This window comes from Lytechinus variegatus, chromosome 14 (assembly GCF_018143015.1).
Source record: "Lytechinus variegatus isolate NC3 chromosome 14, Lvar_3.0, whole genome shotgun sequence".
Lineage (NCBI taxonomy): Eukaryota > Metazoa > Echinodermata > Echinoidea > Temnopleuroida > Toxopneustidae > Lytechinus > Lytechinus variegatus.
Window position 1 is genome coordinate 5,082,232 of NC_054753.1, and position 14,477 is coordinate 5,096,708.

The 14,477-nt window shown below is 35.2% G+C and overlaps 1 protein-coding gene across 1 annotated transcript in view; it reads right to left on the reverse strand.

The window, feature by feature from the left end:
• Positions 1 to 350: 350 nt before the first annotated feature.
• The window catches only part of LOC121427365 (beta-1,4-galactosyltransferase 6-like), a 33,149-nt gene continuing 19,022 nt past the window's right edge, over positions 351 to 14,477 (reverse strand). The window contains exons 4-9 of the mRNA XM_041623721.1: positions 9,079 to 9,344; positions 8,261 to 8,377; positions 7,378 to 7,565; positions 6,120 to 6,344; positions 5,097 to 5,619; positions 351 to 600 (exon numbers count right to left, since the gene is read on the reverse strand). Coding sequence (XP_041479655.1) covers positions 5,394 to 5,619; positions 6,120 to 6,344; positions 7,378 to 7,565; positions 8,261 to 8,377; positions 9,079 to 9,344 — 1,022 coding nt within the window. The 3' untranslated portion in view covers positions 351 to 600; positions 5,097 to 5,393. The remainder of the gene's footprint in view (positions 601 to 5,096; positions 5,620 to 6,119; positions 6,345 to 7,377; positions 7,566 to 8,260; positions 8,378 to 9,078; positions 9,345 to 14,477) is intronic.

Genomic DNA, 14,477 nt, shown 5'->3' on the forward strand with positions numbered 1-14,477 from the left:
TTGAGCCAGCCAACATGGGGCAAGTTCATTTGCTTGTCAATTTTTTTCCCTACGTCCCCCCTAAAATTTTTGGGTTGAGAACCTTTTTTTTTTTTTTGCTTGTCAAAAAATTGTTGGTTGTCCCCTCCTAAAATGTTTGGCTTCCGCCGCCAATGGGCAAGTTGAGATATGGTAATTCATATGGTAATATATATATACCTACATCATGTATAACAAACCTCAAAAGGCCGTTGATATGCAGACATAAGGGACCAAATTCACAAGAAAGTCATATTACTTTTGGAGGATGTTAGTATTTATAGAGAAATAGCAAGCGAAAAGATTTTTACATAAAAAAAGTAAGGCTGGTTCTAATTTGTGGCTCAACTTACCCCAGAAGGTGGCTCAATTTACCTCATGGATGGGGCAAGTTGAGCCATTTGACATCTTCTGTTTCAAAGGTGACATTGCCTTTCAGTGTTGGGGTATAAATTTTCATGTAGGTAAAAATGATTCCCTAGAATAAAATTTTCTTTTTTTGCAAGGTACTTATTTCTTCAAGATTATTAATTGTATCAGTCCTAACATGCAAAAAGAAAAAAAGGGCTAATCTTACCCCGCCTTCCCCTACTTATTTTTTTTGTAATTCAAGTTTTATTGATCCTTTTCATCAAAATATACATAACAAAACATTCATGGTATAATGGATCACATATTAAAGTTCAGATGACGTTGGCATATAAAATAACATGTCTAACATACAAAATAGTATAAAATAATAAAAAATATGTTTGTTTACAACAATAACAACAACAAAAAAATTCAGGCACTTGGCCTATAAAAAAAAATAAACATAACAAAACAAAATAGCCTTCTGCTTTATCGCCTCTTTAAAGTATTCAGAATGATAGCCCACTTGCCATCATGTTTTTCTAATTTGCATTTCCTTTGTGCAATGGTATGTTCAACAGTTTCAAATGATAAAAGAAAGTTACAAAAATGGGAGAGAGTAGGTTTTGTTCCGTCACATCGGCATCTAAAAATATATTGTTTACCTGACAGGAGCAGAAAGTTCAATATACATATATTTCTGGGAATTTGGGGCTTACAGATACCAAAAAGAACATAACTTTCTAAGAGGAAATCAGGAAGATCTAGTGAAGCAAAGAGTGTACCAACATTATTCCAAAATTGGTTAACAACATGGCAAGAATAAAAAAGATGCACTAGAGTTTCTGGTGATACTTTACAAAATGTACAAAGTGTATCCGTTACCTTTTTAATACGGAATAACCAAACCTTGGTAGGAATCAAATTATTAAGAATCTTGAATTGTAAAGCTCGAAGTCTCGTATCTATAGTAGTACGTAGAGGTAGTTTTAAAAGTTCTCTTACTTCTTCTTGTTGAAACCCATAGGTGTCTTTTAAACGTGTAAATATATTTGAAATTGATGGGTTATTTTCCTTCATAAAAAATGTGTAAAATATATACTTTGGTACACCTGTTACTTCTCTAGTGATGTCATCAATAGTTAAAGTTGGAATCGATGAAATATTGTCAAGAATGGGATGAAAATTTTGAGATAGAAAAAATAATTTCCATTTTGATGGCATAAACTTGTAACAGTCGAGAAGCAGAAAGTATTCAACAAATGTTAAGCCTTTATTTTTGGCATCTTTCCATCTTAATGGTCTGCCATACTCATCCAACATATGTGACACCTTAACAAAACCTTTGTTTTTTATCTCTGGCTTATAAAAAGATTTTCCATTTTGTAATATACATCTGTTATTCCATAGTATTTGATCACATATTTTAATGTTTTTCTGAAATACTGTGCTCCAACTAATCATGACATCTTTATACCATTCAGGAATTGTCAAGTTTAAAATATTAAGATCATAATTACAATGAAATATAAAGTCACCACCTACATTTTGAAGCAATGTCAACAAAATAATCTTCCATCCCTTAGAATTGGATGTAAAAACTCTCTGTATCCACTTGACTTTTTGCACTTGTAAAAGAGATTTTAAACAAATCATTTTGAGCCCCCCATCTTCATACTGCTTAACAAGTATCTCCCTTTTGATCCTGTCAGGGCCGTTCCAAATGAACCCAAAAACTAACTTATTAACTTCTTTTATATAATAATCTGGGATTTTTGACAGACTTGCAAGGTAAAGTAATTGCGAAAAAGCAAAGGTTTTGACAATTTGTATTTTGCCTATTAAGGATAAATGACGAGCTTTCCATAAATTCAATTGTACTCTAATTTTATCAAGTGTTCTTTGCAATTGTAAAGAAAAAACATTGGGTGAATATGATATATCTACTCCAAGAATTGTCAAAGACTTCTCAAACTGAATATTCTCTAGTGAATGTTGATTATCTTTACAGGCTCCTATCCACATTGCCTTTGTTTTGAAAATATTGATAGTGAGTGATGATTCCTTTCGGAAATTCTGAAGTGTATTCAAAAGATGTCTAAATGAAATATTGTCTGAAAGGAAAACCGTTATGTCGTCCGCGTACATCGACAATTTCAATTCTAAATTGTCAGATATTTTTAAACCATGTATTGTCTTATTTTCACGAATATTTATAGCAAATGTTTCTATAGCTAAAACAAACAGATAAGGACTCAATGGGTCCCCCTGTCTAACACCTCTTTCAACGGGAAAATAACCCGATGACAGACCCCGATTCATTACTGCACTTTCTAAATTGGTATATAAAACTTTAATAAAATTACAAAATCCTTCACCAAAATTGAATGATCGGAGGACATTCAACAAAAAAGTATGATCTAGTGAATCGAACGCCTTTTGGAAGTCCAAACTTAATAATATTCCGGGGATATTTTTCAATTCGGAAAAGAAAAGAGCATCTTTAACTGTCCTGACAGCTTCTCCAATAAATCTGTCCTTTATAAATGCTACCTGATCAGGGTGAATCAAATCCGGTAGAACTTTCTTTAATCTTTCTGCAAGTGCTTTAGAGCCAATTTTCAAATCAACATTCACTAGAGTGATGGGTCGGTAATTTTCGATTAACATTTTGTCTTTACCTTTCTTTGATATGAGTGTAATTAAACCTTGTCTTTGTGAACTAGAAAGTTGACCTTGTTGAAAACTGTAGTTAAGATTATCTACCAAAAGCTGTCCAATTTTACCCCAGAATTTGCGATAGAACTCAACCGTTAAACCGTCGTTTCCCGGTGACTTGTTTTTTGACATAAGTAATAGGGATGATGTACATTCCTCTAACGTTAACGGCAAGTCACATTTACTCTTGGCGTCCGAGGGTAACTTTGGAATATTTTCTTGTCCTAAGAATAAGGAGTTTTGCCTCGAGTCGACATTAGGCTTTTTATATAATTGTGTATAAAATGATTTTATTTCAGAATTAATATTTTTCATATCTGTAAGTATGGAATCACCTTGCTTCAGCTTAAAAATTGATGATTTATTTTTGTGGCCTTTTTCTAAATTAAGAAAAAATTTAGTATTTTTCTCCCCAAATTCCATCCAATTTGCTTTAGACCTTAATATGATACCTTGTGTTATATAATCTAAATAAGACTCATATTCGCTTTCAATCTTTTTATATTCCTCAACATGCTTTTCACCCTCGGAATCCAACAGAAACTGCAACCTTTTTAGCCTGTTTTCCAGTTCTCTTCGCCTTTCTTTCCTTTTCCGTGCCTTTTCAATACTGTATTTACGCGAAAATAGGCGAATATTATACTTGAGAAATTCCCAACCTATTCTCATATCATCAAATTGTGAAATATCTTTAATCCACAGATCTAAATTTTTCGTCATTTCAGAACAGAACACTTCATCGTCGCATAGGGTATTATTAAATTTCCAATTCATAGCATTACATCTTGTTTCTTCTTGTACCTTAAATTCTAAAATAATAGCCAAATGATCAGAACCCACTCCGGGTATCATATCTACCTTACTAATATAATCCTGCAGGGTCTCGGAGACAAACCAAATATCTAATCTACTTTGGATTAGAGGCCGTAATTGTTTCCAAGTATATTTACGCGTGATAGGGTTACGTACACGCCATATATCAATGACATCTAAATCACTCTGTAATTTTTTAAGTTGACTGATTACTGCTTGCGAGGTAGTTGGATGACCACCTTGTCTGTCAACATTCACGTTTAAAATCACGTTAAAATCGCCCCCAATTAAAAGAGGAGTGGTCGTAATGTCATCAAAAGAATTCAAGGTACATAATAAATGATCAAAAAATATTTTTTGTTCATGTTTCTTATCAGCTGTTGGTGCATAAACGTTACAAATTATAAATTCATTGCCGTCTATTATAATTCTTAAAATCAAATATCTACCATTATCTGAAACATGTTTGGAAATGATTTTATAATCTAGTTTTGAATTGATAAGTATCATGACCCCACTACTATGAGGAGATCCGTGACAAAAGAGTACATCACTGCCCCATTCTGAAGACCAACTACTTTCTACGTCTTCTGAACTATATGTTTCTTGTAGGAGAGCAATGTCTATTTCTTTTTCTCGTAACCAACTAAATACCTTTTGCCTCCGAAACCCTGATCTTAGACCTCTGACATTCAGAGACAAAAAGTTAATGCTCGTTTCACAACCCATAGCAAGGTATCATATCTGTAACTTGGATATACATGTACATGTACCAATCCACAAACATATAACCGTGCAACCTACATGTACTTACGACAGGTGTCAGATGTATTGCTTTGGCTTGCACCTGTAACATATAGAAGCCTAAATATAACTTTCCACTGTTGCGAACACCATTCCTAAGTATCGTTACAAATGCTAGTGTAAATTTCAAAATTATACATTGGGCAACTGCCTTAACTGTACTTGTTTTCCAACACTTGGAATTTGTTTTGCTTTCAGCTGACGCAAGAGAACTATAAAAAGAACATCTTTGGCAGAGGCAAACTATGTACATAGAAACAGTATACAAAGAAATTTTAAATGTGTAACACTTGTACACAAACAAATACATTAATAAATGTGAAAAAATTAAGACACGCCTGACTAATCGAATGCTTAACATGAGGAACATGTCAAAGACATGAAACCTTAACCTTCCCCTACTTATGCAATTAACAGTACTTCCGTCTGTAATAGAAAATTGACAACACAATCATCTCCTACTTTTTTCTTCCACCTTCTGCTTTTGTGTAAAATTCCCTTTTTACGCCGTCTCTTAGTCTATCCTAGAGAACGTTCATGACGTTTCATCCGACAAGTCTTGTTTTACCCGACAGTTACCATAGGAAGTGGGCTTCTCATCCAATCAAAATCAAGGAAAGCTATCAGATCTGACAACTTGTCGGACGTAAAATGTTGATGAAAATGCTCCCCATGTCTTCCGGTCACAATCAAACCATTTCATTGCCGTTCTGCTCGTTACCGTCATTTTCATGATTTTGAGTGGCGAACGGCAAGGGGTCGCACTTGGTCCACCTTTCTTTCCAGGCCTGTTTCCGGATATCAACTGATATCTTAGTAAATAGAGGAGTCAATTCGATGTCGGGCTCTTGGTATGTTATGCTATTCAGACCATCATCTTCAGTACGTTCGAAGCTGTGCTCTAGAAGGCATAACCTAAATGACATACAGATAGATAGTGGAAATGGGTATCAGTGCATGCATCTAAAGTGTACGTACGTTTTGTTGAATACAAGTTATTCGTCGTTACGTTGAACATAATAAGCAAATGTAATCTTTGCAACAAAACATACAAAATGACCAGAAAAAGTTATTCACCTGAACAATGGTACGTCTTCATCCAAAAGTCAATAGTCACTCACCACAGGGCTTTTAACATCTTTTTAATAAAATGATCAGTGCATACGTAAAAGGGATCCGAATGACGAACATTTTGCTTATAGGAAGCGATTTGAACTTTCTTCAGCAGCAAAGGACATGTGACTCTGTTAAAATTATAAACCATCAGTAGCAAACCTAATTTCCACTATTATCAGAGTAAAATAGAAAAAAGTTTAATCTTTACTTCTGAATAATTGCCTAAAAATTGTGGGAAGGGGTACGTGAAGCAAATAAAGAGGGTCCAATTTGGCAAAGTGCCCCCCCCCCCGACTTACAGTTCAGGTGATGCTGACGTTATAGTGTGATCATGGTGTATAGTATTGTAGTAACCGACCGGCCCCTCCGGTCTTGATCGAAAATATCCTTTAGCAAGTACCCTCTTGTAGATATCATCGTCCTCTGCACCCCACCCCCAGTACATATTTGAGAAACCGTTCACGTGTCGCATCTGTGATGTGGTAAGACCTGTGACTCCGCCGAACAAGGAATCGTAGAGTATACTGTTTGAAGAGGGAAACAAGAAGGGTATTAAAGGAAACCAAAACCCAAGAAGAGAAGTCATCTTATTGGAAAGAGTAAAATGAGAGGAACAATTTTTTAAAAAGTTCATCAAAATCGGTGAAGAAATAAGCAAGTTATGGGAATTTGAAAACTCTTGTACTTTCTATGTGCATCCTCAAATTGGCAAACGTGCTTCAAAATGGCCGATTTTGTGGACAACTCTCCATTTGTTTTTGTGCACAAATTTTCAGATTTTCCTCATTATCTTTCAAATTGCATCTTGCCCCCTTCTAAGCACAACATATGTCATGGGAAAATATAATCCACATCATATATGTCAAGGTCAGGAGGAGATAATGTGAAATATGTAAAATAAAGGGGAAAATCTGAAAATATGTGTACAAAACAAATGGAGAGTTGTCCACAAAATCAGCCATTTTGAAGCACGTTTGCCAATTTGAGGATCCACATAGTAAGTACAACAAGACTTTTTAATCGTCTATAACTTGCTTATTTCATAACCGATTTTGATGAAACTTTTTTTTAAATTGTTCCTCTCATTTTACTCTTTCCAATAAAGTTGCTTCTCTTCTTGGGTTTTGGTTTCCTTTAACGAAAATATATTAGGATTAAAGGTCAAGTCTTCGGAATGTTTAGTGCAAAATCAATCTCATTATGAGACTGAACAAAAAAAATAATCAATATCGAAAAGTTATGAAGGTTATATACTAGTATATCGTTTATATTCCTGTCCGACAAAGAATTCTAGCTCATCGGTCATACATCGGAAGCAAAATGTATTCCTTCCGGTTACCCTCGAATAGCCATCACACAACCTTGCAATGAGTCAGATTATTGCTGCGTCCGATCCGATCCCGAGATATGGAGAAAAAAGTATATCAAGCTTAAAATCACATGACAAGTATATTTCACATTTTTCCTCACCCATTTTTCCCCTCATATTCTTCTCCCCTTTTTTCTTAGTCGTGGAACATGTTTGGGGTGGAGCAAATTGGCCCCTCCTGTACTTACCGATAGTCCCAGTAGTCGTCGCCAGAGATGAAATGTCGTGGCATGGAATCGCATCCGTAGTAGTTGTTGGCGTTGAGGGCCAGGTGGTCGACATCGTGGAATACATAGCAGTCGTATCGTGTTAGCTTCAAGGCTTCCAAGAACCCGACGTTGAGTAGCATTGCTCGGTTGAAACTCATGTTGTTATTCTGAATGAAGAATACGAAGAATAAATCATACCTAACTCGATTTCTAACCAATCAGAGCGTCTATGAGACTGGTACCTGTTTGACGGTCAAACTCTTACGGCAACGGGCCCCCAGGATAGGCCAATGTTGACTTGAATTTGAAAGGAGGGCGAGTCAAAGTGGGGTTCATGCAACATGATGAATAAAACATACATTATTGTTAGTATTTTGCTTCATGCATTGGTATACAGCGAACTTCTACTTCTAACAATATATTACCGTAGTTTGATTAGACGTTTTCCAGCAATCATAAACAGGAGCCACAGAACTATTTTGAAAGTGTGTGTTTATGTTTGTGAGAGTGGCTGTGTGTGTGTGTGGGTGTAGGTATATGTGTGTATATCGGGTTAGGTGGTGAGTCAAAAGTGGGGATGGGGTTGAACACCCCCCCCCGAAAAAAAAAGGGAAAAAATAAGAGAGAGTAATTTTAGGCTTTTGTATACTGACGGGATAAAGGGGAAAGGGGCTTCAGTCAAGCCGGTTGTTACTTGGACCAAACCACCTCACGCACGTGCACAGATAGAATGTAGTACCCTTTCCCTTCTACATGACTTGTATTTAGTGCCCTGTTGCTAGTAGTCATTATTTTCTGGGCGCAATATTCATTAGTGCCTTAAGCTTGATACATGAAATTGTCCTTTACCATGGTACCATACCTGTTCGACAATGAAAATAGAGAATTCTAGTTTCTGCAGCTGTAGGATTGGTATCATATGACGAAGGAATATGGCAAGATGGTCGATTCGATCTCGAAATGGAACCACAAAGGCAACCTTAGAAATAAAAAGTGCATAAAAAGGACATGTTGAGTCATTAAAAACAAATCGCCGAAACTAAAACCATTGGCCTTTAAAATTGGTTTATAATAATTGAGTGATTAGTGAGCCAAGTAAGTGCATATACAATTTTGTAAGTGAAGACAAGCTCATAAGCGATTCAATAAAATGAATAAACAAATAAATCATTAATATATATTATTTAATATCTAATCATTTAATATCCATTACCCAATAACGAAACATAAATGAGATTATAATTATCTTATGCACAAATCAGGAATGAAAGAGAAACCGATTGGCAATTGATGAAAATTGAATGTAATTGTGGCGGACAAATGGATCATCGAAGAGAACTTGGTGGGTAGCCCTTGATCATGAAATGCATGAGAGAGGGTTCAACTAAAAGTAATCAAGTTTGAAGTGGAGTTTCACGAAAGAATACACTGTGTAACCTGGGGCCCGTTGCAGAAAGAATTGCAATCAATCACAACTCTAAAAATCTTGCGCAACTTAATTATCAACCAATCAACAGCGCGCATTTGGGACTTGAGGTTGATTTTTTGACTTGCGTTTACACGCAACTCTTTCTGCAACGGACCCCTGAACGACGAAACATAAATGGAATGAAAATAAAAGACTGGTGGATCAAACATGGAACTATTTCTGTGTTTAATAGCTCCATGGATCAAACTTACTTTCCATTTGGGATCACAATCGATTGGCTTCCAATGTCCCCCTGGTAGGTAGATGTACCCCTCCACGTCTATCATGAGCCCAAGGTCATGAAACACCTCATCAGCTGTCTGGTTCCTTTCCTCCAAGACAGCAGTCACGTTCATCTCCCCAAGAAGCTTGTTGCTAAGTCGGGACATCTTACCCACGGTTGACATGTTATCCCCAAAGGTCTGCCAGCACACCTCGTCCAACGTCACGAAAGAAACGTCCGGCCGGAGTCGAGCCGCTGGATAGAGAAACAAAAATGATTCAAACAACGCTGTTTAGTATGTGAATCACACAGTAGTTGTTTAAACATTTTAGTGTTTAAAATCTTAAACAACGTTTAATTCAAATAGTTAATTATCAATAATTTAAGCATGGTTGTTTACCGTGCGATTCACAGTAAACAGCTATGTTTAAATCATTTTTAACAGATTATACGGGAAGGCATGATTGATTGTCGAATTCAATTCACTTCAGCGCAGTTTGACTCAATTTAATTCATTTCGATAAGATACGACTCAATTCAATTAAGTTCAGTTCAATTCATCCAATTTAATTCAATATTGTATTGAATACAATTAGTTGAATTGAACTGTAACAGTTCAATTCAACTAATTCTATTCTGTTCAATTTAGTTTAACTCGCTTTAATTCAATCCATTTCATCTCTATTCGATTCAAGTCAATTCAATCCGGTTAAGTTCCAAAGGCGATTCAGTTGGATTCAATTCAATTCAGTTAAGTCCAGTTCAATTCAATTCGATTAAATTCAGTTCAGTTCAATTTAATTTAATTCTATTCAATTGGATTCGATTCAACTCGTTCGGATTAATCTATTTTCGTCCTACGTCAAGAATGAGACATCGGACGATAGACGAGCCGCTGGACAAAAAAAACACGGTACGAGAAACATGATAGATTATAGAATTCAATCAAAACTCAATTAAATTCAGTACAATTTAATTCAATTCAATTCAGTTCAGTTCAAATCATTCAATTCAGTTCAATTCATTTCGGTTCAGCGTAGTTCATTTCATTCAATTAAATTCGATTCAGTTCAATCTAATTCAATTTATTTCATTTCAATTCAAGCATTCGATTCAATTCGATTAAATTGGGATCAATTTAAATGTTTAAACATAAAACATAATAAAAACATATAGAATAAAGAAAATTAGAAATTTAATTTGTGAAGTTCAATTTAATTCAATTTGGCTCAGTTCAATTCAATTGAATTTATTTCAAATAAATTCAAGCATTCGATTCTAATTGATTGAATTCAGTCCAATCCATTTAAATCTAATCGATTCTATTCGATTCGATTCAATTAAATTCGATTCCATTCGAATCAATTTCCATTCTCGATCTTAAAACATAATACAAACCATAAGGCTTTGTAAAACCCGAAACATATTCACATTACATAGAGAGAGCAACATACATTAAAATGAAGAAAAAATACTCATTAAAAAGTAGTTATAAGGCATGATGATATACTTTACAAGAGAAAAATAATTTAAAAAGCAGACACTGCTTCAAACATTTCTCGTTCACAGCGAAACTTATAATTCGATTAAGTGCAATTAGAAAACTAGGATATGGTGCCGACCATTTTCAAAGCCGACCAGGGACGAGTCCCTCATGGTTTTACCACCTTTTATTTGCTTGTCAGAAATTCTACGAGGAAAATATTGATCAATTTTAGTTGATAGACTTTTCCTGCTTCTAACATTTTTTGATCGAGGAGCAAGATGGCGAAGTATTCTATTTCAATTGTACACCGTTTTATCGACGATAACCATTTTTTAAGCACAAAGTTACCCCCCCCCCCAAAAAAAAAAAGGTTGTACGGGCTTGCGATCCCTGCAAACGTTTTATAGGGTCGATACATTCAGGTTCAATGTTTCATTAATATGTTTTACAAGATGTTTTTGTACGTACTTATAATCTTAATGATCTATTATTATTAGTTATGAGAATTGCGTCCACAATAACGAGCTTGGGTGAATATTTTTGTCAGTGCAGAGGACTATCCTTTGCTCATGGGGGGGGCGGCGGGGGGGGGGGGGGGACTTGTCCCCCCTACATTTTTTTTTGATAACCTTTTTTTCTTTTTTTTTTTTTTTTTTTCAAATTTTTTTTAAACGTCCCCCCCTAAAGTCACGTGGAACCCCCTTGAAACGTGTGTTTTCCCCCCTAAAATTTAGGTTGATGACCTTTTTTTTTTTTTTTTTGCTTGTCTAAATTTTTTTGAGGCGGTTGTCCAATTTTTTACCTGTGTCCATCCCAAAATTTCAGGTGAACACCCCCTAAATTTTTTGGCTTCCGCCGCCAATGGGGGGGTCCCTGACGCCCAAGCAGGTTAGCATGTTAATAGGGGGTTATTTATTAGCAGTACCGCCCTTTCACAAGGGAAAAAAATCGTAATTTGAATGATGATTACAGCGAAATATAACGCCAATGTCGAATTTTAGCACGTGTGAACCCAAACCACAATCACGTACGCTAATCACAATCACGAATTCTAATTTTACTCCGGAGGTACCCACTTTGCGACAACGTTACGTCCACGCAGTTCTCGCTACGTCAACAAAAAAATTGCCATGACGCAATGGAAGCTGCTACAGCGTACTGAGATTGTAGCGAGAACTGCTATTGACGTGGCATGATCTGCATGATCTCCGGAGACCCATTTTCCACTACGTGGACTTTGAACATGTTCAAAGTCCACGTAGCAGGAGCGCCGTCTGAACAGTGCGTAATTATGCCGCAGCAAGGACCTCCTCAAGACCTATAACATCTCCAACGTCGTATCATAGACGTGGAAAGAACGAGCAACAACTCTGTCCATGTCTACTGCGCGGCCGCCACGAACATTCAGTTGCCGCTACACCCTATACATCAGGGGCGGTATTCTGAAAGCTCAATTAGCGGTCAATTAGCGGTCAATTAGCATTTTGGTATTCTGAAAAGTCACTTAAGTGCCCCTTTCCTTATTTGGCAGGGTTGCGTTGCGCGCACTTGCAATACTACGCGTCATGACCGCGCGAAGAATTAATTGAGTAGTTACGAGACTTTTGGTATTCTGAAACGTCTCATAGCGCTCAATTAGCGGACTTTCCAGTGGGGAAAGATAATGGTGATAAGAGGTCCATTAAGTCTCACCATATCTTGCTAAATGTTGCTTTCATTCGTATAAATATCATCAAATCGGTTTAGTACAAGGAGGAGGGAAGAGAATAAAGGAGAGAGCTAAAAAGGGAATAGAATAAAGGGGGGAAAGGTGGTGTATAGAAACAAGTAAAATAAGGAATAGGGCCTAGGGACTATATTTGGTAATAAATAAATTAGAAAAGGGGGAAAAAGGAGACAGAAATATTTGTGTACTTATAGGGAAAATATGACTATTATTTTTCTATATTTTCTTTTATTATTAGCATCATAAACTATTTTGTTTTTGCACACTTTTTTTTTGACAATAATGAAATTGCCAAATCACGGCAGATGCAGCAATGTGCAGGAGTGAATTAAACCTTGTTTCTGACAATGAAAAAATAAGCATAGACCCCTTTAGTATTTAAACGAATATAGAATAAAATACAAAAGAAAAAAATAGTGAAGTGATGCCATCGTTTTCTCCACCTATAAAAACCTATGTCATAACCATGATAACGTTTGTACATCAAATTTCAATAAAATTTCGGCTTTTTTAAAATTATGCTTGTTTGATTTTTAAAATATGTTTATTCAAATTTTGTTGGAGAAGATTTCTCATATAAATGAAAAGTATGTAGTTTTTAGAATAAGTAGGAATTAAGTTAAAGAAGACCCCCCCTATCATGGCCCCGAGACAGAGGCAAATAAAATATTGTAAAAAAAAAAGAAAAAGAAAGAAAGCTACAAATGGATTCAATGGATAGGGGGTTGTGAAAATCAGAAGCGTTCGAAAAAAAGAGAAAAGCTCAAAGGTACAATAAATGTGAGAGAAAGGGAAAAGACAACAGTTAATTTCAACAACATAGCGAACCTCTAATCTCCGATGCAAATATGCTTAAGCACAGTGGCGTAGACAGGTCCTTAGACCTGGGGGGATGATCCCTACTAGCTGGGTCATATATATATATATATATATATATATATATATATATATATATATATATATATATATATATATATGTATGTATAAATATATATATATAGAATATATATATATATATATATATATATATATATATGTATACGTATAAATGTATAAATTATATATACAAATTATATATTTATATATATATATATATAAATATATATATATATAATTAATATATAAATATAAAGAATGAAGGAGATAACGTACTCGATAAAAACAAAATATCATGGGCCAAAGCAGACGAGTTAAAGATAACAAAATAACACGATCTGCCTCATGGATTATCACTTTGCTTTCAGCAATAAACAGGGCATCCAGTAATAAACTTCCTTGCACATTTTTCATGGCAGTAATCTTTTGTTTGATTAATGACAATGAGTAAAGATGATCATAAGAGAAATGTAATTTGTCGGATGTCTAGTTATCATCTTGGTCATGACAGTCCTGCTAAACATGATCTAGAATAACTAGTATTCCTTATTTTACTAGTATAGTCAATGATAGTAGTATACTCTTTTAAAAGTAGCGATATTGTTAATGATCAAACGAATGAATCAACAACTAAACAACTATAAAAGGAATAAACAAATAAACAGCCAAATAACTAAAAAAATATCAATTACAATTATAGTAATAGGGGTAAAATAAAAAAAGCTCAACATTATATTTCTTATCCACGTGCAGATATGCGGACACTAAAATGATAAGCACACTCTGTTTAAAATTACCATGATTACAAAGGCTTGATTGAATTAAGTATGGAAATGAAATAAACCTCACCGGGTTGTCGGAAGTAAACTGTATAGATAATTTTTATCGCGTAAATGCGCGAGATGATTATGTTTTTTGTCAAAGGTCCGACAATGAACACGCTGAGGGTCGAGTTAGGCTTGTTCTGTGATCTTAGACCATAAATTAATCTTATCTTTGGATTGATTCAATCTGCCTTCGTGAATTAAGGCATGTCTATATATTGGATGATTCTACCTTCTTTGAAAAGTGCAAAGTACTCTGAAAAAATTAGTGAAATAGTTCACTCTTTAAGGAGTGAATATATGAAAGAGTGAATATTGAGTGAAAAAAACCTCGGATATCACTGAGGCCATCCAAAATTTGCACTTTCATTCCAAAATCATTCATTTACTAATTCGCTCCTTAGAGACTGAAAATTTTCACCTTTCCTTTGCAAAGTAGGGGTTGAGGACATGGCCAGCAGGGAAAAGGGTCAGTG